The sequence below is a fragment of the Neoarius graeffei genome, chromosome 15 (assembly GCF_027579695.1).
Source record: "Neoarius graeffei isolate fNeoGra1 chromosome 15, fNeoGra1.pri, whole genome shotgun sequence".
NCBI lineage: Eukaryota > Metazoa > Chordata > Actinopteri > Siluriformes > Ariidae > Neoarius > Neoarius graeffei.
This window is the reverse complement of record NC_083583.1, coordinates 19,269,090-19,293,050: the sequence shown is the minus strand read 5'-3', so window position 1 is coordinate 19,293,050 and position 23,961 is coordinate 19,269,090. Positions and strand designations below refer to the sequence as shown.

At 41.9% G+C, this 23,961-nt stretch overlaps 1 protein-coding gene across 4 annotated transcripts in view; it reads right to left on the bottom strand.

Moving 5' to 3' along the window:
• Positions 1-3,521: 3,521 nt before the first annotated feature.
• Positions 3,522-23,961, bottom strand: part of mical2a (microtubule associated monooxygenase, calponin and LIM domain containing 2a) — a 138,443-nt gene continuing 118,003 nt past the window's right edge. For 2 of the 4 annotated variants that reach the window (XM_060940956.1, XM_060940957.1), the window contains exons 17-19: positions 10,533-10,713; positions 10,348-10,424; positions 5,325-8,889 (exon numbers count right to left, since the gene is read on the bottom strand). In XM_060940956.1, coding sequence (XP_060796939.1) covers positions 8,512-8,889; positions 10,348-10,424; positions 10,533-10,713 — 636 coding nt within the window. In that variant the 3' untranslated portion in view covers positions 5,325-8,511. Of the gene's footprint in view, positions 3,667-5,324; positions 8,890-10,347; positions 10,425-10,517; positions 10,714-23,961 lie in introns of those variants that run through there. The other 2 variants (XM_060940958.1, XM_060940960.1) reach the window with 2 other exon arrangements.

Below are 23,961 nucleotides of genomic sequence, written 5' to 3'. Positions count from 1 at the left end.
GAAAATGATTTGCACGTCCAAAAACGCAGCAAAACCTTTCCATACTGATCAATAACAACTAACTCGGCTGAATGAAGCACTACAAACATGCCTCCTGTCATGGTGGCATAGTTACCGCCGCTATGGGGGGGGGGGGGGGGGGGGGGGGGGGGGTCATGTGACAGTGCAAAGCCTCTATTGTTGGCCAGTTGCTGTAGTAGAAGAGAACTAACTGCATGACATCATCGTGTCACAAGATTCATACTAGCTAACACTCTGAATCAAGTATGTTAAAGTTATAATCAGTGATTTTTAGCACAGGTTCACCAAAGCTGGCTGTTTTGAAACTCAGAATGCATACAGTACAAATACAGACCTTTCTGTGTTCAGTCCTAAGCTCTGGCTCTGAAACACAACTTTGGGAACTTTCTGAATTGAGACTCACAAGTGAGTAGAGGACTTTATTTAAAAAACAAAACACATACACTAACGTTCAAAAGTTTGGGGTCACTTTGAAATGTCCTTATTTTTGAAAGAAAAGCACTGTTCTTTTCAATGAAGATCACTTTAAACTAATCAGAAATCCACTCTATACATTGCTAATGTGGTAAATGACTATTCTAGCTGCAAATGTGTGGTTTTTGGTGCAATATCTCCATAGGTGTATAGAGGCCCATTTCCAGCAACTCTCACTCCAGTGTTCTAATGGTACAATGTGTTTGCTCATTGCCTCAGAAGGTTAATGGATGATTAGAAAACCCTTGTACAATCATGTTAGCACAGCTGAAAACAGTTGAGCTCTTTAGAGAAGCTATAAAACTGACCTTCCTTTGAGCAGATTAAGTTTCTGGAGCATCACATTTGTGGGGTCGATTAAATGCTCAAAATGGCCAGAAAAATGTCTTGACTATATTTTCTATTCATTTTACAACTTATGGTGGTAAATAAAAGTGTGACTTTTCATGGAAAACACAAAATTGTCTGGGTGACCCCAAACTTTTGAACGGTAGTGTACACTATACCTCTTTAGAGATATACAGAAAACTCTTGGACTGTGGAAAAAGGGACTAATACATTTTAATTCTTCATAAAATTAAAATATGTTCAGCGCTGTCGCCTCACAGCAAGAAGGTCCGGGTTCGAGCCCCGTGGCCGGCGAGGGCCTTTCTGTGTGGAGTTTGCATGTTCTCCCTGTGTCCGCGTGGGTTTCCTCCGGGTGCTCCGGTTTCCCCCACAGTCCAAAGACATGCAGGTTAGGTTAACTGGTGACTCTAAATTGACCGTAGGTGTGAATGTGAGTGTGAATGGTTGTCTGTGTCTATGTGTCAGCCCTGTGATGACCTGGCGACTTGTCCAGGGTGTACCCCGCCTTTCGCCCGTAGTCAGCTGGGATAGGCTCCAGCTCGCCTGCGACCCTGTAGAACAGGATAAAGCGGCTAGAGATAATGAGATGAGATGAGACGTTCAGCGTTGGAGATAATCAGTACTTCACTGAATGCACTTAAGACAAAAGACATAAGACTCAGACTCTTCTAAGATTAACAGGGCATTAAGTGAATGTAATTTATTTGACAAATGTAGCATAATTGTTCTTCCAGTATTACTGGTTTTCCAGTTGGGAGAGTGGGGGGCATGAAGGGAGACCAGTGGGGATGTTTAGGGGTAAGGGGGGTATTACTCGTATGTAGTATAAATACGGAGGTGATGACAGAAAATCGCACGTGCGTCTTCGACTCGTTCAATATCATGCTAGCTGAATGGAATATATCTGATGTACCATGAAAAAAGCCAGCCCATATTATTATTATACATACACACACTCTTCATATCAGCATTCTCAAAGGCCAACGTAAGCTTACCTGCAAGTCAGCGCCATCAGCGCAGCAGTGAAGTCACCTTCCAGCCGGTGTAGCGTTCATCAGTAGTGTTTGTGAATGTTAATAAAGCGATCAAGCCAGTGCTATCGAAAGCAAGCATCACAGGCTAACGACCAAGAAACTAAGGTTTCTGTCTCCAGACTCTTCTTCCACACTCACTCATGACAGTATTTTTCACTCAGACTTAAATATTCATTTCCCTATGTAATTTACTTAGTTACTTTTAAAATCAACATTGACAAGTACACACAACGGAGTGACCTGGCAGCCAAAATTCTCTCAAAATCTTCTGTTTTTAAGGAAGCAAACCTGGTGGCCATGTTTGTTTACAAATTGTCACAGTCACTCACTAGAGTGGAAGTTTTACGTCTCCAACGTGTCTCTTTTCCAGTTTTTTGATGTCCGTTGGTATGTTTTTCTCTTGTAAATATGTGTGAAGAGGCGGCACGGTGGTGTAGTGGTTAGCGCTGTCGCCTCACAGCAAGAAGGTCCTGGGTTCGAGCCCCGGGGCCGGCGAGGGCCTTTCTGTGCGGAGTTTGCATGTTCTCCCCGTGTCCGCGTGGGTTTCCTCCGGGTGCTCCGGTTTCCCCCACAGTCCAAAGACATGCAGGTTAGGTTAACTGGTGACTCTAAATTGACCGTAGGTGTGAATGGTTGTCTGTGTCTATGTGTCAGCCCTGTGATGACCTGGCGACTTGTCCAGGGTGTACCCCGCCTTTCGCCCGTAGTCAGCTGGGATAGGCTCCAGCTTGCCTGCGACCCTGTAGAGGGATAAAGCGGCTAGAGATAATGAGATGAGATGAAATATGTGTGAAGAATATCTAATGAAGTTTTGGTAGCCTTTCGGGTGTTCAACAGGTCTTTTTCTTTCCTGGTGGACAAAGAAATGATTGTGCGCATGCGCAGCAGAAAACCCGTTGAATATTCGCATCAGCTCCGATGTGTGACGTCATGTTGTCTTGACAACCATGCAATATCATAAGCCATATTCAGCGCTCATTCTCCATTGGGTAGTGACGTAATACACGTAGGATAAGAGATATGCTAACAATATTGCATGCTGTCGAACCATATGAATGAAACCCGCTAGAAGGGAATCGAACACGTGTTTTTATTCCATGGAAAAAGTGTCCTGTATGTATAATAATCACCGATATTCATTTCACCTTCAGCGACTACTTGTTAATTCTAAGTTGGAACGCTTATAAAAACCTACTAATTCATTTAAAAAAATCTGTGTGGAAAAAATAAAAACTAAGATGAAGGGAAGCCTTTATTTTGTCACATATACATTACAGCACAGTGAAATTCTTTTCTGTGCATATCCCAGCTTGTTAGGAAGTTAGGGTCAGAGCACAGGGTAGGCCATGATACAGCACCCCTGGAGCAGAATGGGTTAAAAGCCTTGCTCTAGTGCTAGGGCTTGAACCCTCAACCTTCTAACCAGTAACAGGTAAGTGCACCACTGCCCCTAAGTGGTGATTATTTGATTGCCTTGATTTTATTTCTAGTAAAGAGATTAGCGCAAAGGAGTTAATTTTCTTAGCAGAGCGATACTGATCAAGAGCTGAATAAAGATGCACATGAATGTGAAGCTTTATCTGAAACCCGTGTGGACACTCCAGAGCTTTCTAAACTGAAAAAACTCTAAGAAGGACGCATGGAGATATTGTAAGGGTTGTGAGGTTGAGCATGTTACCAACTACAGAAGACAAATCTCTTCCTGGTCCACTCAGCGTTCCCGGCCATACCAGTACTGTGAATGACGTCAAAGCACTCCAGATCGAGGTCACTCTCACATACTCTTCAGCTGAAAAACAAAATATCTGCATCTTGCAATGGAAAGAATAATAAGAGTTCACTTGTGTACCAACCTGGTATAATCATACGAGGGTACTTCGAAAAAAAAAATTCTCAGCCTCATATGGAATCAAGGGGCGTAACTCCAATTTCGGGGCACAACTGTATACTATTTAACAGTTATTCCATGAAATCAAGTCGTACATGAGCTGATAGCTAACAAGGCACGTAGATTGAGTGGAATAACTGTTTTATTCTATCCACATTCACTGGATTTTAAGAAATAGGTCCATACAGGCCCGCACCTCCAGACTCACGAACAGTTTTTATCCAAGTGCCATAAAAGAACGCAACTCTTAGTTGAATTATGTGCAATATTTTCTGGACTGTGCAATATACTTGCCCATCTATTTATTAACTTGTTGTTTTATGTTGATGTCTGCTGCATGTGATGTGTGCGGTTTTATATTTATACTGCACTTTTTTTTATATTAGCCTTTTTTAAATTTAAAATGTGTGCTGTTTTTTAATTTTATATCTTTTATTTTTTAAATATATTTTTTAGATTTTATATGACACTTATTTTATATTAGACTTTATTTTTATATTGAATGTACCACTTGAGGAGTTGCACTGAAATTTCGTTGTACAGCTGTGCAATGACAGTAAAGGCATTCAATTCAATTCAATTTTTAGAAAATTTGATAAATAAAAACTTTATACAAAACGTCCAACAAAATCATTTCCGCTTAGAATGTAAACAAACAGGTGACATGACAGTAGCAGTTTGTGAAAAAAGAAATAAAATCGTTTTTATTTCTTGAAAAATAAAAAAGATACGTTCTTACCATGAAATACTTTTATTCCATATTTTGTTGTGGGTTTTTTTTTGTATTTTTGGGGGTTTTTATTTCATCTTCAGTTGGTTCAGCAACACGCGCCACCATTTTGTTTTTCTCTACTTACGGTATATGAGCTGATAGCCTAGTAGTAGAGTAGCCAATCAGAGCGTGTGATTGCTCATATCCAGTAAATGTGGATAGAATAAAAAGCCTTATATCAGTGGCCCCAAAAACTCAAATGAAAGAAGCAATCAAAGAAAAAAGGAGAGGAAAGCTTCGAGCTGGCGTGCTGTTGCTCCAGGACGATGCGCCCATCCACACAGCACAGGTGGCGGGGCAGAAACAGCCAAATGTGGCTTTGAACTGTTGCCCCATGCACCTTACTCACCCAACCCGGCACCGTCTGACTTCTATCTGTTTCGAAAAATGAAATCCCACTTGTACTTGTGTGGTCGCCATTTTCAGAGTGAGGATGAAGTCATCCATGCTGTTGATGAGGATCTGGAGGCTCAAGATGTGACCACCTTCCGCGAAGTCATAGCGAAGCTTGAACATCAGTAGGCCAAATGCACTGAAGTTAAAGGAGCCCATGCTGAAAGAACAGTCTTTCTCCTGTGATGTTTTCTGGGCGAGGCTGAGAACTTTTTGAAGTACGCTCATATCTACATGCATTCATTTCCAATTATGGTATTAATTTCTATTCATTTTTTTCTTCACAATAGGCACAAGAAAACATTTTCACATGATGGTGGTGGTTGTTTTTTTTTTTTTTTCCTGTAACAGTTCCATGTGGATTTATAAATGAAGAGAAATTTCAAGTTGCTTATCTCATTTATTAAATTCATATGGCTTGGCATAAATAAAGCAAAAAAAAAAAAATAATTTTTTTTTTCCTTAATACAGTTTTGCAACATGTCAGGTAAAAGGTGCTATTCTGATTAAACATCTGCAGAGGCACGAAGGATCTGTTGATGGGTTTCGTTAATCAGAGCAGCCTGAGAAACAAGGATAAATAAAAGATGTAGTGAAGATGCTCTGTGGAAAAACACAGGAAGAACATTCCTCTTAGTCACAACCTCGAGTAATGTCCAAAAGCTGAAAGGGAGTGCCGTGTCTTAAAGGCATGCCTTTCCCAGCAATGACACATCAAATGCAGATCCAAAACACATCACCGTAGCTGCTGTGCAAACAATGATACTCAGAATAAACAACCCCTGCAGACAGGAAATGAGCTGTTACGAGCTGATGTAGCTCAGATACGTTTACCATGCACGTGATTTCTTTTATGCAGTGCATGTGTGCATGCCGTCATGCTTTCTAGACACACCATCGTGGAAGCGTGTGGGTGATCACCTTGAGTCTGTCAGTGACTCAGAGCATGTCAGGTGTGGACACAGCAGACAGGTCGAGAAAGACTACAAGTGAATAACAGGAAAGAGAAGAAACATGGAATATGAATAAGCAGATCAAATTCGGTTATAAATGCCACACAGTGTGAGGTTAATAACATGCACTTTCTGCGCGTTTCGTTTCAATGCCTTGAAATTAAACACGAAACAAATAAGAGAAAGGTACATAACGGAACAGTACAAACTATATATATACCCTCCAGTGTATAAAAATACAAATCTTCATAGAAAACAGGTCTACAGAGTTGTAAAATGTTCAGTGCGTTCAGACTGCATACACAAAACAGTCCATTAACACTATATCATGCAGGGGTGTCAACCATATGTAATTCCTTGTTAGCAAGATTCTTCTTGAGCATTTCTCTGCTCAAAACATGTCAACCCAATTCAGTTCCAGGTTGTAACACATACAAGAGCTTCAGTGATTTTTGAGTAGCGTGATGATCTGATTTGAGCATTTGATTTCCTGGGATTTTCATGCACAACAATCTGTGGCATGTAAACAGAATGGGGCAAAAAAAAAAAAAAACAGCAGCAAAAGAATCCTCTACGTGGCAGATCTTTGGATGGAAATGTTTTGTTGATGACAGAGAAGTCAGAGGAGGATAACCAGAACCAGTTTGTCCTGACCTGAAGTCTACAGTAAGTCAAATGAGACCGTCAATGATGGCGTCGCTCACTTTGGCCCCGTCAAGTCCAGAAGGAACGATCTAAAGTGGGCCACCTTGTGCAGAGTCCTACTTTCAACCAGCCCAGCTCAAATATTTGAGAGTAGAACTGTGCAAGGTGGCCCACTTTAGAGCGTTCCTTTTGGACTAGACGAGGCCGGAGTGAGTAGAAGTTATATGGACTCTAGGTACCCCTACCTTCTTGCCAGAAAGAATCAAAATCGGTGAAGAATTGAGAAAGCGATTTGTGTGGAAACTGCTCGTTAGGACTTAATTACTCCATATCTTCATTACTAATTGCAATTATGCAAATTTGGGGAGAAGCCATATGCACCCCAGGCAGACCTACGGTACCTTCCTGCCAAAAAGAATAAAAATCAGTGAAGAATTGAGAGAGAAGAAGTGATTTTCATGCAACGTGGACGCCGCTGGACGAACAACAGACGACACGTGATGGTACAAGTTCATCGTTTGTTGGTCGGATGAGCCAATAACTACACTTTACAACCGTGGTGAGCAGAAAAGCATCTCAGAACATGTTGAATCTTTATGCAGATGCGCTACAAGCGCAGAAGACCAGATCAGGTTCCACTTCAGTCAGCTGAAAACTGATCTGAGGTTACAGACTCGCCAGAATATTGGAAAACCTAACTGAGGAAGTTCGACACCCCTGATATATTGCAATGATGAAAAAGATCCGTCTCTAAAAACATGTACAGTATGTGCCGCTTCAGGTTTGACTATGTGCAATTTTGAGCATGCCACGAGCCACACTCTAAATCTGTGCGTCTACTGTGTATACACTGAATTTCCTCTAGCCTATAAAAGTCAAAGTTAGCTAATGAAAGATGGCACTGGTATGTGAGCACATCACAGTTCTGTGTCTGTGATGTACAAAAAACAAAACAACAACAACAAAAAAAAACACTCAACCATGCCATCTGTGTTTAGTTTTTTTTTTCATTATATTCAGCAGTCATAGTCCTTCCCACACCATTCTTTATGGCACGTTTGGCAGCGCCAATCTCCGTTTCGTAGCCCTCGGCCTCTCGCCTATATTACATAGCTAGGGTTATAGTGGGGGGCTAGTCCTCTGGTAACTGTAAGAGTTTGACTCCCCACCCGCATCTGTATTGCAGCGTGCCTTGCCAGATGGCAGTAGGCACAATTTTTATGATGGTATGACCTGACCACGAGTAGAACTCGCGATCTCCTGATCGAGAGGCGGACACGCTAACCACTAAGCCACTTGCTGGCTATTCAGCAGTGGACTGTGGAAAATAACTTGAAATTGACAAACCATTAATTAGAAGCAAGAGGCATTAAGAGAGAAAAGTGTATCTACCAGACGTTTGAATCTCATGATGAAATGTGTAAACATTCAGTATCAGTAAGTGGAATGTGAGGATGGTTCAGATGAGAACACCCTGTTTGGTTTGGCAGGTTCATTGCACGAAAGCAAAGGCAGATTCAGTTCAGTTTTCTGTCAGTAAAAACTTGCAGCAAACAAACACACATGGACACACACACACAGATGCACATGCACAATCATTTTAGATTCAGTTATTGTACAAATCATGCAGAAAACATTGCTCCCAATCCTACATGGGCACAATCCCAGGCAGCTCACTCATTAAAGTGCTTTAAGTTCAGTTTTCAAATTTTTCCCTTTTGCCCTTCCTTTTTCGAACATTCTGAGAACTTTTGTAACATGAGAACGGCAAAGAAATTGCTCCAAGACCAACTGTTCAATTCCCAGCTTTCAGGAAAAGGAAATTTATGAGCAGCAGTCATCTCGAAGTTCATACAGCATGTCAGGTGAACAAAAGGTTCACCTTCTAGTCAAAAATATTCGTATTCTCAGCTAACCATCAGTTTTCAGAGTGCTGGAACATTTATTTTCAATAACGGGAGGTAAATAATAAAAACTTTAACCCTATGTGAAGAACCCGTGGCCCAGGTGCTGCTCGAGCCACTGCTGCAGGAGCTGCAGGTTGAGAGGTCCGGTCTCGGCATGCATCTGCAGCAGGATTTCGTGGAGTGCCACGAGTAGGGGCAAGCCCACGCTCAGCAGCTCGTACAGCATGGTGTAGTCATCTGCGTTTTCCCTGAAGTGCTGGCCCAGAGCCTGAACCTTCCCACCCAGCCAGTTAGAAACACGACGGGGCGTGGCACACACAGCCCGGCTCACGTGCAGCGGCCAGAGCAGGCTTCTCCTCAGCACAGAGGGCAAAGTACCTGGAGACTGCGCAGAGGTGCTGTCACTCTCGTCTGAACTCGGAGACGCACTTATCTGTGCGGTGCTCTCAGATGGCTGAGGAACAGAGAAAGGTAATGTAAAATGCCATCAAGATGAATTGAACATGTACAGTGGCTTGCAAAAGTATTCATCCCCCTTGGTGTTTTGTCGCATTACAAGCTGGAATTAAAATGGATTTTTGGAGGGTTAGCACCGTTTGATTTACACAACATGCCTACCACTTTAAAGGCGCACATTGTTTTTTATTGTGACACAAACAACAATTAAGATGAAAAAAACAGAACTCTGGAGTGTGCAGAGGTATTCAGCCCCTTTCGTATGAAACCCCCAAATAAGAGCTGCGCCAACCAATTCACTTCATAAGTCACACTGATTAAGATCCACCTGTGTGCAATCAAAGTGTCACATGATTCGTCATATGATGTCTGCATAAATCAATCAGTTCTGGAAGGACCCTGACTCCGCAACAGGACTAAACAAGCAACATTAATCCGAGGTGCAACAAAGACACCAAAGATAACACTGAAGGAGCTGCAGAGATCCACAGCAGAGATGGGAGTATCTGTCCATAGGACCACTTTAAGCCGTACACTCCACAGAGCGGGGCTTTATGGAAGAGTGGTCAGAAAAAAGCCATTGCTTAAAGAAAAAAATAAGAAAGCACATTTGGAGTTTGCCCAACAGCATGTGACAGACTCCCCAAACACATGGAAGAAGATTCTCTGGTCAAATGAGACTAAAATTGAACTTTTTGGCCATCATGGGAAATGCCATGTGTGACACAAACCCAACACCCTGAGAACACCATTCCGACAGTGAAGCATGGTGGTGGCAGCATCATGCTGTGGGGATATTTTTCATCTTCAGGGACAGAAAAGCTGGTCAGGATTGAAGGAAAGATGGATGGCACTAAATACAGGGCAATTCTGGAGGAAAATCTGAGTCGGCCAGAGGTTTGAGACTGAGACGAAGATTCACGTTCCAGCAGGACAACGACCCGAAACATACTGCTAAAGCTACACTGGAGTGGTTTAAAGGGAAACATTTAAATGTCTTGGAATGGCCTAGTCAAAGCCCAGACCTCAATCCAATTGAGAATCTGTGGCATAACTTGAAGATTGCTCTACACCAACGCAACCCAACTAACTTGAAGGAGTTGGAGCAGTTTTGCCTTGAGGAATGGGCAACAATCCCAGTGGCTAGATGTGCTAAGCTAATAGAGACAGACCCCAAGAGACTTGCAGCTGTAATTGCAGCAAAAGGTGGCTCTACAAAGTATTGACTTTGGGGGATGAATACCTATGCACACTCCAGATTTCTGGTTTTTTCATCTTAATTATTGTTTGCATCACAATTTAAAAAGAAAAAAAAAACTATTTGCCCCCTTAAAGTGGTAGGCATGTTGTGTAACCCAAATGGTGCTAACAGGACAATCACCAAGGGGGATGAATACTTTTGCAAAGCACTGTATAAGAGCAAAGCATTATGGCAAATAATATGGTGAACGTTTACCATCTGTGGCTCCAAGATCCTGCCACGCTTTACAGCACATTTACGCTGAGAGAAATGGAGCTTGCAGTACAGCTTTCCTGTGACAGGAAAAAGAACCACTTTATAGAGAGCGTCAGGAAAAAGGCGTGTACGTCTGGCACTAAAAAAGCCAAAAGCAGTAACATACTAACAATGTGTCAGCGTACCCTGTTCCGAGTCGAAAGCCTGTCCACCCTGACATAAAGGAGCGCTACAGGTATCACAGCGGAAACACTCTCTGTGGAAGAACAGCCCCTCGGCACTCAAGCGCTCCACCACGTACACCCGCTTCTTGCACGCATAACACACATCACCCAAGCTCTGGGGGAATTCCCTCCGCAAGGAACCCTGGGAAAGAGAAGAAAAAAACAACCAAATCAGAACGGAATCAGTCTAGCAAGGGAGTTGGATGGATGTCCAGACTGCTGACTGCTGTGGGAAAGATGATGTTGAGGAGATTATGTGACCTCAGGCTTTCTTTCCAAAAAAAAAACCCCAAAAAACAAGAATTACTGAAATACTGACATGTTTAAATAATGCGTTCAGGAAGACTTCTCATAAGAATGTGTGACCCAGTAAAGTAATTCTACTGCACATCATTTTATTCTTCTCGATATGACGAGAGCAATTTTTACAATATGAGATCGGAAAATTCATTCGGCATTCAGTTTCTGCAAGCTTGGTGTACCACTTCGATACTGAACATATGTATCAGAAATATTGCATCAAATCAGATTTGAGATGTTTTCCAATCTGATACTGGGCACATTCTTCCTTAAAGCACATTACCATCAAGTTAGCAACGGAAAGTTGGCTCGGTTTCTACAGTGTCAGTATGATGTATGTATGAGTGTTGGGCAGTGCCATTATCTGTATCTGGACTAAACCTGAAGGTTTTTACTAAATGTGAACCACCAGAAAACAGTAGAAAACCCCAGAGGCAGGCTTGTAATACTCGAGTCCCTGTTCCAACTTTGGATGAACCAAAACCATGTATGAAGTTTCCTTAAAGGGGAACTGAAGGCAAATTTTATATCATCAACATTCTATTTCTCATTTTATTAAATATAGGAATGCGTTTTTGATCGCTATTTTGTCGCTGCTATAGCAAGTTATGAGTGTTTGAAATATGCTCTGTAATATATCAGTCCATATGTCAAAGCAATGGCCGTAAACGAGATTCGTTGAGACCTGTGTGAGACATCGTAGGATGGAAATAAAACGTACAGCGGAAATCAAAGTGACCGACATCCGCCAACGTTACCAAAAGACGCGCGCGCCCTCTTTCGAATGTTGATGTAATCAAGCCGGAAGTTTTGTTTGTTTTGATAGCAATCAGGAAAGTTTGAAAAAAGTAGGAAGTAATCATCATTTAAACTCGTTTTTGTGCAATATTTCGTTTGGAAAACAGTTTTCAAAATGGCGGCACTGACACCTGACTGACACCTGACGTTTCGAAGTCTCACACAAGTCTCGTGAAGATCGCGTGGATAAGCGACGCCTGCCGTGAACCAAACGAACTAAATTCAGCATGGCTAAAAACCGAATAGGCCGATAAGTATAATATTTAATTGCAATTAGTTGCCAATACGAGTCACGATATAAGGTTACTAAAACCGAAAACATAAACGAATAACACGTTAATTAAGAAATAAAGCAAGTTTAAAAATGACTTCAGTTCTCCTTTAACATCCTGAGAACAGTTCCAAAAGTTCCTCTTTATCATACCCAAGACTTTACTTGCTTTCCCAGAGATGGATGTAACATGTGGTGACCATTTCAGGTTTTTAAAATCCTGCTGATGCAGTTAATATTTTTGTTTATATCTGCCTGCGATATATTCAAACGGTTCAATTTCTCAAATTATGAACAGATGAGCAGCCTAATTTAAATATTAGGCCGCTATTAAGGATGTTTTTGTTAATGTTAATCTCAGTCCCAATAAAGAGCTTAACCAGATACCCTGTGAAGCACTTTCCAAAAAAAAAAAAAGGGGGGGGGGGGGGGGCACCCACTATAGTCTAGGACCTGGCTTAGACATATCTCATCTCATCTCATCATCTCTAGCCGCTTTATCCTTCTACAGGGTCACAGGCAAGCTGGAGCCTATCCCAGCTGACTACGGGCAAAAGGCGGGGTACACCCTGGACAAGTCGCCAGGTCATCACAGGGCTGACACATAGACACAGACTACCATTCACATTCACACCTACGGTCAATTTAGAGTCACCAGTTAACCTAACCTGCATGTCTTTGGACTGTGGGGGAAACCGGAGCACCCGGAGGAAACCCACGCGGACACGGGGAGAACATGCAAACTCCACACAGAAAGGCCCTCGCCGGCCACGGGGCTCGAACCCAGGACCTTCTTGCTGTGAGGCGACAGCGCTAACCACTACACCACCGTGCCGCCCGGCTTAGACATATATGAACATAATTTAGGAGAGGATAACGCAACTGTTATAGGCTAATTTGACCCCAAGGAATAACTTGGGATGTGTGCCAAAATCACTATCCGGGGCGAACAGCCTGAAAATTACCAATCCAAGATGGCTGCCACTATTACGCTATTACTATTGCGTTATTCTTTATTCTTCATGTTCCTGACCCTGGTTTATGTGATACAAACAGTAATAATGTGATGTTAAAAGTCACATTGTTGGCTGTTAAACATTTAGGCTCTCAAGATATTGCTGCCTACTAAAGTAACAAGTTTTGTTTTGTATTTTTCACTTTAAGTTAACATTCCATTGATCATAATAGTATGATTGAAAATACAATTTCTTGATATTGATCAAATGCTCGCTTTCTTATACTCTCCTAAATTATGTGCATAGGTCTCCCAATTCCATGATTTCATGTTTGAGGTAGGGTTATTCTGTTTTTCTCATGTTTTCTGTGAAACTGCAATTTTGGCCAATTTTTTTTTTTTTACTACACCTTGCCCTTGACCATAGCTTGTTCCCTTTTCCTTCAATCATGAAAATTATGTCCCTAATGGATTCCCCATACCCAAAAACCCATAAAATGAGGTATTGCACATACTTCTGTGGTAAGTGGTTCAAAAATTGATATTTTCAGTATGGCTACGGGCGGCACGGTGGTGTAGTGGTTAGCGCTGTCGCCTCACAGCAAGAAGGTCCTGGGTTCGAGCCCCGTGGCCGGTGAGGGCCTTTCTGTGCGGAGTTTGCATGTTCTCCCCGTGTCCGCGTGGGTTTCCTCCGGGTGCTCTGGTTTCCCCCACAGTCCAAAGACATGCAGGTTAGGTTAACTGGTGACTCTAAATTGACCGTAGGTGTGAATGGTTGTCTGTGTCTATGTGTCAGCCCTGTGATGACCTGGCGACTTGTCCAGGGTGTACCCCGCCTTTCGCCCGTAGTCAACTGGGATAGGCTCCAGCTTGCCTGCGACCCTGTAGAACAGGATAAAGTGGCTACAGATAATGAGATGAGTATGGCTACTGGCAGCCATCTTGGATTGGTAATTTTCGGCCTGTTCACCCTGGATAGCAATTTTGGCACACATCCCAAGTTGTTCCTTGGGTTTAAATTAGCCTATAACAGTTGAGTTATCCTCTCCTAAATTATGTGTATACATATCCAATCCAGGTCCTCTACTACTATTCGTATCTGTATTTATAATCATGTCAAACACATTATCTGTTCGATCTGAGTAATGTATTCATATTCAGACGACGAGGCACGTAGCATTGAGTTGGCTATAAACCATGTACAACGAGATTGAATGGAATAACTTTTTTTATTCTACCCACATTCGCCGGATTTTGAGAAAAGGAGCATTGTTATTTTTTGCAAATTCAATAAATAAAAACTTTGACAGATAAAATGACAGTAGCAATTTGTGAAAAGTGCTATAATAATTCTTGAAAAAAAAACCCACACATTCTTACCATCAAATACTTTTATTCCATATTTTGTTGCTTTTTTTTGGTATTTTTGGGGTTTTTTGTTTGCGAGTAGTTTTTATTTCATCCTCGGTTGGTTCAGCAACACGCTCCACCATTTTCTTCTTCAGAGTTTTTTTGACGGTTGACAAACCAACATAAAGGTGCATTACCACCATCGACTGGGCTGGAGTGTGGAACAGGCGATATTGGGGGGGGGGGGGGGGGGGGGACGACGACAAAAACTATATTCTTTTTGCCGTTTCTGTTTCTTTTAAATACTTGATAACTAAGGGATATATCTGACTTGATGCGCGCTGCCATTTTGTTTTTCTCTACTCATAGTATATGAGCTGATATCCTAGTAGTAGAGTAGCCAATCAGAGCGTGCGACTGCTCATATCCAGTGAATGTAGATAGAATAAAAGTCTAAACATTACAGATATGTGACACTGTTGCTGTGTTCACATATATACCGGTACAATAGTGGTATAACTGTATTGATACAAAGTATACCGGTACAGTTTAGTGCATCTGTCCACACTAGCGAGAAATGCTTGCGGTTTTATTTCACGGTAGTTGAAATGCGCGTGCGCGAAATGTTTCCGTGGTTACCGAGTAACTTCCTTCCGAGAATATGGCGGATAAAACAAAGTGTGTGTGCTTTTTGTTGTCAATGTACAGTCTGTATTTCTGGTGGTCATTTATTCAGTCGAATCGTATAAAACGCGCGAGGCAGTTGAGAAAGAAACAAAGAAAACGAATCTCCGTTCTTCACTATTTTATTCAGTGAAGACATCGATTGAGGTGTGTGACTTTGCGCATGTGCATTATATTTGTATCGATACAGAGCCGCTTCATCTGTCCACACTACAGCGAAGCGCTACAGTACCGATACTGTACCGGTACGAAACCGATACATTTGTGGGTTTCGTACCGATACCATTATACCTCTACAGTACCGGTATAGTTGCGAGTGTGGACAGGTGTTGCGGTACGAAAGTAGCATCGTATCGGTACAAAATCCCTAGTGTGGACAGGGTATGTGACTAATTCACACCCACAGTGCAACTAGTGCACAAGCATATTTAAATGCACTATTTGCTTAACAAAGTCACTCGCAGTTTGTTCAGGACTAGCAGCAGTATGATAACTCTATTCAGAGTAATATTGTGTTCTTTGAGATGGCGAGTGAGGCTATTCACTGTCACTCACCTTTCAGTATCTGCTTTATCCTTGGCTGGGTTGTGGTCTAGTGACACGAGTTTCAGCCAAAATGAATTGATGCTAGCTATATTTATATTTACGTGCTACTACTACACGAAGGTTACAGTGTTCCCATGCTAAAATAGTGCAGTGGATGCAAATAAAGGCTTATGTGTGTTTGTTTGAATGATTTGTTGCTAAGTAGCCATGATTGTTTCCTGTTTTGCTATGATAGTTTTGGATGTTAAGCAGGTGGAGACAGCGCTACTGGTCATAACTCAAATCCAGTTACTCACTGTTACACTGATGAAATATTAAGGGTGTGGGAACGTGTACATGTAAATACTTTTCTTGGAAAGTCCATGTAGTACGGCCCACATGAAACATACAAAAAAAAAAAAAAGGTTTACACTACGGATAAACATTACACACACTTGGACTATCGCTGTTTTGTTCTGCTTTGTCTTGATTGATCTGTGTGGTTTTTGGATAAACTGAAAACCTCATCAGCCATTACAGACATATCACAGATGGCTCACGGAATGTCAAGATGTCAACACAGTGGCCACATAGTTGATAACCTTGTTATGTGTCTGAGCAAAAAGACACTCAACTGATGTGTGACTACCAACATAGTGTCTTAACAAGGTGTTGAGCCACCAGAACAGCTTCCATGTGCCTCAATGTGGATCCTACAAGTCTCAGGATCTGTACTAGAGCAATGAACACCATTTCACAGAAAGATATTGCCTCCATTAGTGTTTTAATGATGGTGTTGTAGAGCACTGTAACACGTCGCTCCAAAATCTCCCAGAGGTGTTCAATTGGGTTGAGATCTGGTAAGTGTAAAAGCTATAGCATTTGATTTATATCTTAATACTCATGAAAACATTCAATGAGCCATCATTGTGTGTATGTATGCATGCATGCATGCATGTATGTATGTATGTATATACTCAGTGATTTAAAAAAAAATACAGTTAAGCTGCATATAAGAAATACACGGTGCAGGAAGGGAAAATAATTGGCATTTGGAAATACAGTAAATCATTGTACAGCAGAGGGGAACCGTCAGGGCCTTCTAGGCCTTCAGAGAAGGCCCAAACATATCAACATTCCAAATGTTATCTTTAATTTCTTTCATAATTTCTTTATAATTATTCTCTTCTAATTCGGCCTCATTTTCTATCAAATTGGCTTCAGAAATGAAAGGGTTACTGTCCTGAAAACATTAAAATCGAGTTATCCAGTGAGATTTTTTTTGTTTGTCGTCTCTAGGCTGAGAAGAGTTTCGAGCCGGCTCAGTCATTGGTTCGGACTTCATTCCCGGGACAGAAGGCCATGGCAATGTATGTTTATGTAGAAAGTGACAGATGAATTAACCAATCAGAGTTTGATTTATAGTGGGAGGGACCAAGAATTGATCGCCCTAGGCCTTCTCGAAAGCCAACGGTAGCTTAACCGCGAGTCGGTGCAGCAGTGAAGTCACCTTCCAGCCGGTGTAGCGTTCATCAGTAGTGTTAGCGAATGCTAATAAAGCGGTCAAGCCAGTGCTATCGAGAGCGAGTAGCACAGGCTAACGACCGAGAAACTAAGATTTCTGTCTCCAGACTCTTCTTCCACGCTGCACGCTTGCTACAGTACAGTATTTTTCACTTAGACTTAAGTATTCATTTCCCTCTGTCATTTATTTAATTACTTTTAAAAATCACACAGTGGCGCTACCTGGCAGCCTGATGCTAATCCCTTGCAAAATCCTTTGCCCCGTTGCTTTTTTGGTGTGTCTTGCTACGTTTTGGCTGAGCTGAAGCCTCAGCTCTAATAGTAACGGTTCGCCACTGTTGTACAGTAATTATATATTAGAATAGAGAGCTTTATCATCATTTGAGCCATAAACAAGTGTACAATAGAACAGAATAGCATTCTCCAAGGTCTTCAGTGTTCCTATAAATACGGTAAATAAACAGTAAATTACTTAAAACTGTCAATTAACATTTTTTTCAGCAGTAATATTTTACACTAACTCTAAAGCTACTCTAAAGTAGATCTGCACACTGTGTGTCTTACCGGTGAGGTTAAACAGGCCGCTTTGGGCCTGTGATCGTTCTCATAAAGATTAAGCAGCGTCTCGGCCCGAGCTTCTACCACCACAGACACTTTCCCAACAGTGCCCTAACAGGCACATGGCAGGAAAAGACAGGAGGAAGAAAATGGAGCATGGGAAGAAAGAAAGATATTTCAAGAAGGTGGAAGAAATGTGAGGGGAAAAAACACACCAGGCAAGATGCCTCACTTGCTCTATATTGCACCATGCGACGTTTGACAGCTGCTTATTTATGTGATACAGACATCAGGAAAGACAGACTGCAGGTCCCTCGATAAACAAATAGTGTGACTCAGCATTCTTGTGGTCTCTGAAATATTTGGAGTATTTTACAGCAGAGTTTTCTTTATTGAGGGACAGATATGCAACGTTATTACCTCGTTTTTGCACGGCAGATGAATCTCCCAGCAGGCTGAAAGATAAAACAGGCTTCTCGAGGAAATGAAAAAAGTGTTTCGGGTCAGACATCTGGTAGGGGAGGAGTGGACTGTGAGAAATGTGTTCTCCGTTCCCAGTGCGGTCAGCCAAATGTTTCAGAGCCTGCTGTGTTCTCCTCTGGTTTGGTCTAATTACCCAAACGACAAGGGCGGAGCAGACTGTCCCACAATACACAGCCACCAGAGCCAGGAGTCACCTCAATAACATACAACCATGCTGTCACTCCAAACCAAGGTCAAACCAAGCACAGCCACTCACTAACATGCACTTGACGGTTTGGAAAAACAGGCATCTTCAGGTAGGCTATATGCCAAAAGTTTGTGGACAGCTGACCATCATAGTCATGTGCTTTTTGGACATCCCATTCCAGATTTCTTCACCCTTTGCTGTTATAATAACCTCCACTCTTCTGGGAAGGCTTTACACAAGATTTTGGAGTGTGGCTGCGTGGAAATTTCCATTCAGCTACAAGAGCATTACTGAGATCAGGGACTGAGGTAGGGTGAGGAGGCCTCGGGTGTAGCCACAATTCCAAAAATGTTGAGTCGACACTAGTGTTGGCAAACCCTGTCTTCATGAAGCTTGCTTTGTGCACAGGAGCACTGTCATGCTGGAACAAGTTTGAGCCTCTTATTCCAGTGAAGGGAAATTGTAACGCTACAGCATACAAAAACATTCTAGACAATTGTGTGCTTCCAACTTTGTGGCAACATTTTGGGAAAGAAACGGGTAAATTCGTGTGATGGTCAGGTGTCCACAATCTTTCAGCCCATATAGTGTACCAGCTTTGACTGAGGCACTTGGTTTGTTTTCTTCTGTCTGTAAAATTAAAGTGCATATCACGGGTAAATTCAGGAGCAAGATCAATGTAATTCTCCTATTTTATATTAAACTTTGGTCAAATATTTGTCACATTTTGCATTTTGTGCAATTTTTTTTTTACCTTGCGCAATACCAGAAAAATTCAGTTGAAATCAAGCCATTTGAGGCGAATTGGTCCGCCTCTGAAAAAACTTTGCATTTGAATTTCCCGGCAAACACTGATTTTCATGACGTCATCTGCGGGACGCCTCACTCTGAATCCTACGTCAGCGCTGGTTTGTTTATGAGAAAACGACCTGGTGGTTTTCTGCAAATTTCTTCAATGTTATCGCGTAATTATTAAAACGGTTAACAGATGTATCGTAGGAGGGTGTAGCAACACCAATCTTGATGGGATTAGTACTCATCGTTTCCCAAAAGACCGGACAATGAGAGAGAAATGGGAGCGCTTGGTCTACACAGGCTGTGCACTGAAACCGTGCAAAGCTCGCGCAGCCTGCTGGCGCTTCCGCAGGTGACGTCACGAATCTGGCTCCAGACTCTCTTGGGATTTTTCCAAACACGTTTTGTTATTTTTTTCTGCTGTAGACAGATGGCCTTGTGCAAAATTACCCTTCTGGACGAGCGTGTAAAGGGACATACTTTCATATTTAAAAAAACCTGAAATTGGTCCAGGATATGCACTTTAACCTCATAATTAGTGATGCTACACTAAAAGTGGAAACATTAAAAATCCAGTAAATGTACTGTACACAGTCAGAAACAGGGGTACAATCGGAGTCAATTTCTGTACCCCAAGGTGCAATCTACACTAATGTAATTATGTGTACCTTTTTAGGGCCAAAAAGATACATATATGTTCCCAAGCAGTACAAATAAGTACCTTAAAGGGTACTGCATCAGTGACAAGCCATTGTACCCCTAAAGGTACAGTAATGTATAATCTCTTCCTAAACCATTTCATATGTAAATGTATTTGCACTTTACCTTTTATCAATTGTCTTACAAGATACAAATTCACCAAGTTAAAGTGACACAGGTCGATGTGCTGGTTTATCATTTAATCCACTCCCCTTTCTGAACTGTTTAAGCTGATACCCATCCCCATAGCTGGGATGCATCATCTTCTTTCAATACATTTAAAGGGGAACTGAAGTCATTTTTAAACTTGCTTTATTTCTTAATTAACGTGTTATTCAATTATGTTTTCGGTTTTATTAACCTTATATCGTGACTCGTATTGGCATATTATATTACAATTATCTGCCTTTTCGGTTTTTAGCCATGTTGAATGTAGTTCGTTTGGTCCACGGCAGGCGTCGCTTATCCACATGATCTTCATGAGACTTGTGCGAGACTTCAAACGTGAAGTGTCGGCGCCGCCATTTTGAAAACTGTTTACACAGTGGCCAGGTCGCCATATCATTCCAATTTAGATTAATTTCGAGATTTGCCAGTTTCATCACTGATGATTATTCCATACGACTTCGAACCATCGTGGAGTAGAGAAGAGTTGGAAAGACGACAGGATAAGGACTAGTCTGTCGCGCTGGTATTTACGTTATTACTGTCGCACAATTAAAACGTGCCAGATCAGGCGGCTGGTGGGTTTTCAAAATAATAAATACATGTATTTTTGTGATAAATATAGATTATACTGAGCGCATTTCCCACATAACCCTCACTAAAGTTTCGGACAGCACTACAAAATGGCGTCTACACTATATAGTGCCCTATATAGTGAGTAGGGAGTGATTTCGGACACAGGGAAAACTTCCGGCGTGATTACATCAGCATTCGAAAGAGGGCGCGCGCGTCTTTTGACAACGTTGACCACTTTGATTTCCGCTGTACATTTTACTTCCGTCCTACGATGTCTCGCACAGGTCTCAGCGAATCTCGTTTACGGCCATTGTTTTGACATATGGACTGATATATTACAGAGCGTATTTCAAACACTCATAACTTGCTATAGCAGTGACAAAATAGTTGTCAAAAACGCATTCCTATATTTAATAAAATGAGATAAATAGAATTTTGATTATAAACAATTTGCCTTCAGTTCTCCTTTAATGCGGGGCGTCCTAACCACGTGTTAGTCTGTTTACAAACTGCTCGGCAGCCAATTTGGAAAAGTCACGTGAGGTCGCGTCCGCGGAGCCACAGCAAACATGGCAGATCACAACTGTCCAGCTGGGCATTTGAGAAATTTGTACTGTAGGAATCACTGGGGATCACAAAATGTGGACTGAGTGTTTCTTCAAAGTTCAAGTTCAAACTAGACTATATGCCAGGCTGACATCCAACATCAGCTTCAAAAGTTTACATTCATGATTGACATGAGACTGACATGAACACTCACGGTCACTGACTCGATCACTCAAACATGTCAAAGTCAGGCATTTCTAGACTGCCCATGCCACCAGGTGCCCACCAAAACACGTCACTTTTTACGGCTTCCAGGCAATGACAGCTTACAAAATAAAGCTAATTGGTGTCTTTATTTATTACATCAACATTTATACAGGTTAGAAATGGAATATTCCAAATCTAAATGCATCTGTGAGTCTTAGGTCTTTTTTGTTGTATCTTCCGTTTTATGATGCGCCAAATGTTTTCTATGGGTGAAAGATCTGGACTGCAGGCTGGCCAGTTCAGTACCCGGACCCTTCTTCTACGCAGCCATGATGCTGGAATTGATGCAGTATGTGGTTTGGCATTGTCATGTGGGAAAATGCAAGGTCTTCCCTGAAAGAGACGTCGTCTGGATGGGAGCATATGTTGCTCTAGAACCTGGATATACCTTTCAGCATTGATGGTGTCTTTCCAGATGTGTAAGCTGCCCATGCCACACGCACTAATGCAACCCCATACCATCAGAGATGCAGGCTTCTGAACTGAGCGCTGATAACAACTTGGGTCGTCCTTCTCCTCTTTAGTCCGAATGGCACGGCGTCCCCGATTTCCATAAAGAACTTCACATTTTGATTCGTCTGACCATAGAACAGTTTTCGACTTTGCCACAGTCCATTTTAAATGAGCCTTGGCCCAGAGAAGACGTCTGCGCTTCTGGATCATGTTTAGATACGGCTTCTTCTTTGAACTATAGAGTTTTAGCTGGCAACGGCGGATGGCACGGTGAATTGTGTTCACAGATAATGTTCTCTGGAAATATTCCTGAGCCCATTTTGTGATTTCCAATACAGAAGCATGCCTGTATGTGATGCAGTGCCGTCTAAGGGCTCGAAGATCACAGGCACCCAGTATGGTTTTCCGGCCTTGACCCTTATGCACAGAGATTCTTCCAGATTCTCTGAATCTTTTGATGATATTATGCACTGTAGATGATGATATGTTCAAACTCTTTGCAATTTTACACTGTCGAACCCCTTTCTGATATTGCTCCACTATTTGTTGGCGCAGAATTAGGGGGATTGGTGATCCTCTTCCCATCTTTACTTCCGAGAGCCGCTGCCACTCCAAGATGCTCTTTTTATACCCAGTCATGTTAATGACCTATTGCCAATTGACCTAATGAGTTGCAATTTGGTCCTCCAGCTGTTCCTTTTTTGTACCTTTAACTGTTCCAGCCTCTTATTGCCCCTGTCCCAACTTTTTTGAGATGTGTTGCTGTCATGAAATTTCAAATGAGCCAATATTTGGCATGAAATTTCAAAATGTCTCACTTTCGACATTTGATATGTTGTCTATGTTCTATTGTGAATACAATATCAGTTTTTGAGATTTGTGAATTATTGCATTCCGTTTTTATTTACAATTTGTACTTTGTCCTAACTTTTTTGGAATCGGGGTTGTATTATAATGAGGATAAACTTCGGCCGTTTCCATACCCAAGCGTAAACATTAGCGTGCTGTGTTTTGCCAGCTCACTCTCCTTCACAGGCATGAGGCAGTGCGCAATACAGTGTGTGATTAAAGTACCTAGGAGTTATTCTAGCTCCATGGGGTACTATTCATCTTTTTAATACATCAACCTGTGTCACTAACAATCTTAATCTAAGCTCCGACCTGTAAAAACTCACCATGTGTGAGTTATTCTGTGTTTCTCCTTTAGTATCTCTTTTAGAAAGCAGCGTTCCTGAGTGCTGAGGTTTGCTGGTTTTAGAAAAAGGCAAATGATAAAAGACGACCAATGGGGAAATGAGAACAGTTAATGAAAGGATGTTAATAAAAGGTTTGATTCAAATGTTATTACAGATATAAAGGACACACAAGATGAAACGCTAAAGCCGGAGGGAAGAGAAACTACCTGAATGGGAATGAACAGGAGGAAGTAGCAGAACATTGTGATGGAGGGGAAAGTGAGCTGGAATGAGGAAGGTTGATTGCAGTCTGTGAAAAGCAGAATGCAGATAGAGAAGTGAGCAGAGGAAGAAGAAATGAGATGTGTGAAGTCAAAGATTATGGACCGATGGATGTATAGTGGAAGGCTTTGTTTGTTTTATTTTGTTTTAAATGCGAGTGAATCATAAAGTACCATATTTATAAATCAAGGCCAGGCACTGTTCAGTATTATTAGCAAGCCTGATTATTTGACGAGAAAAGGGACTCGCTTCAAGTCAGTCATGATGGGGTGCAATAAATAAAGTCACACAAACACACACACACACACACACAGAGACATTAAATGATACCTTCTTAAAAGTCTTAATGTTTTTATCTCCTTTCCACTGCGGCTTCTCTGTTTCTTTTTCACAGCTAAGACTCATGGCGCTCCCATTACTACTTAACTGGAACCACAAATTAAAAGAAAATTCAATATGGAAGCATGTTTAACTAAGCAAACTTGGCCTATAATAATCTCATCTCATTATCTCTAGCCGCTTTATCCTTCTACAGGGTCGCAGGCAAGCTGGAGCCTATCCCAGCTGACTACGGGCGAAAGGCGGGGTACACCCTGGACAAGTCGCCAGGTCATCACAGGGCTGACACATAGACACAGACAACCATTCACACTCACATTCACACCTACGGTCAATTTAGAGTCACCAGTTAACCTAACCTGCATGTCTTTGGACTGTGGGGGAAACCGGAGCACCCGGAGGAAACCCACGCGGACACGGGGAGAACATGCAAACTCCACACAGAAAGGCCCTCGCCG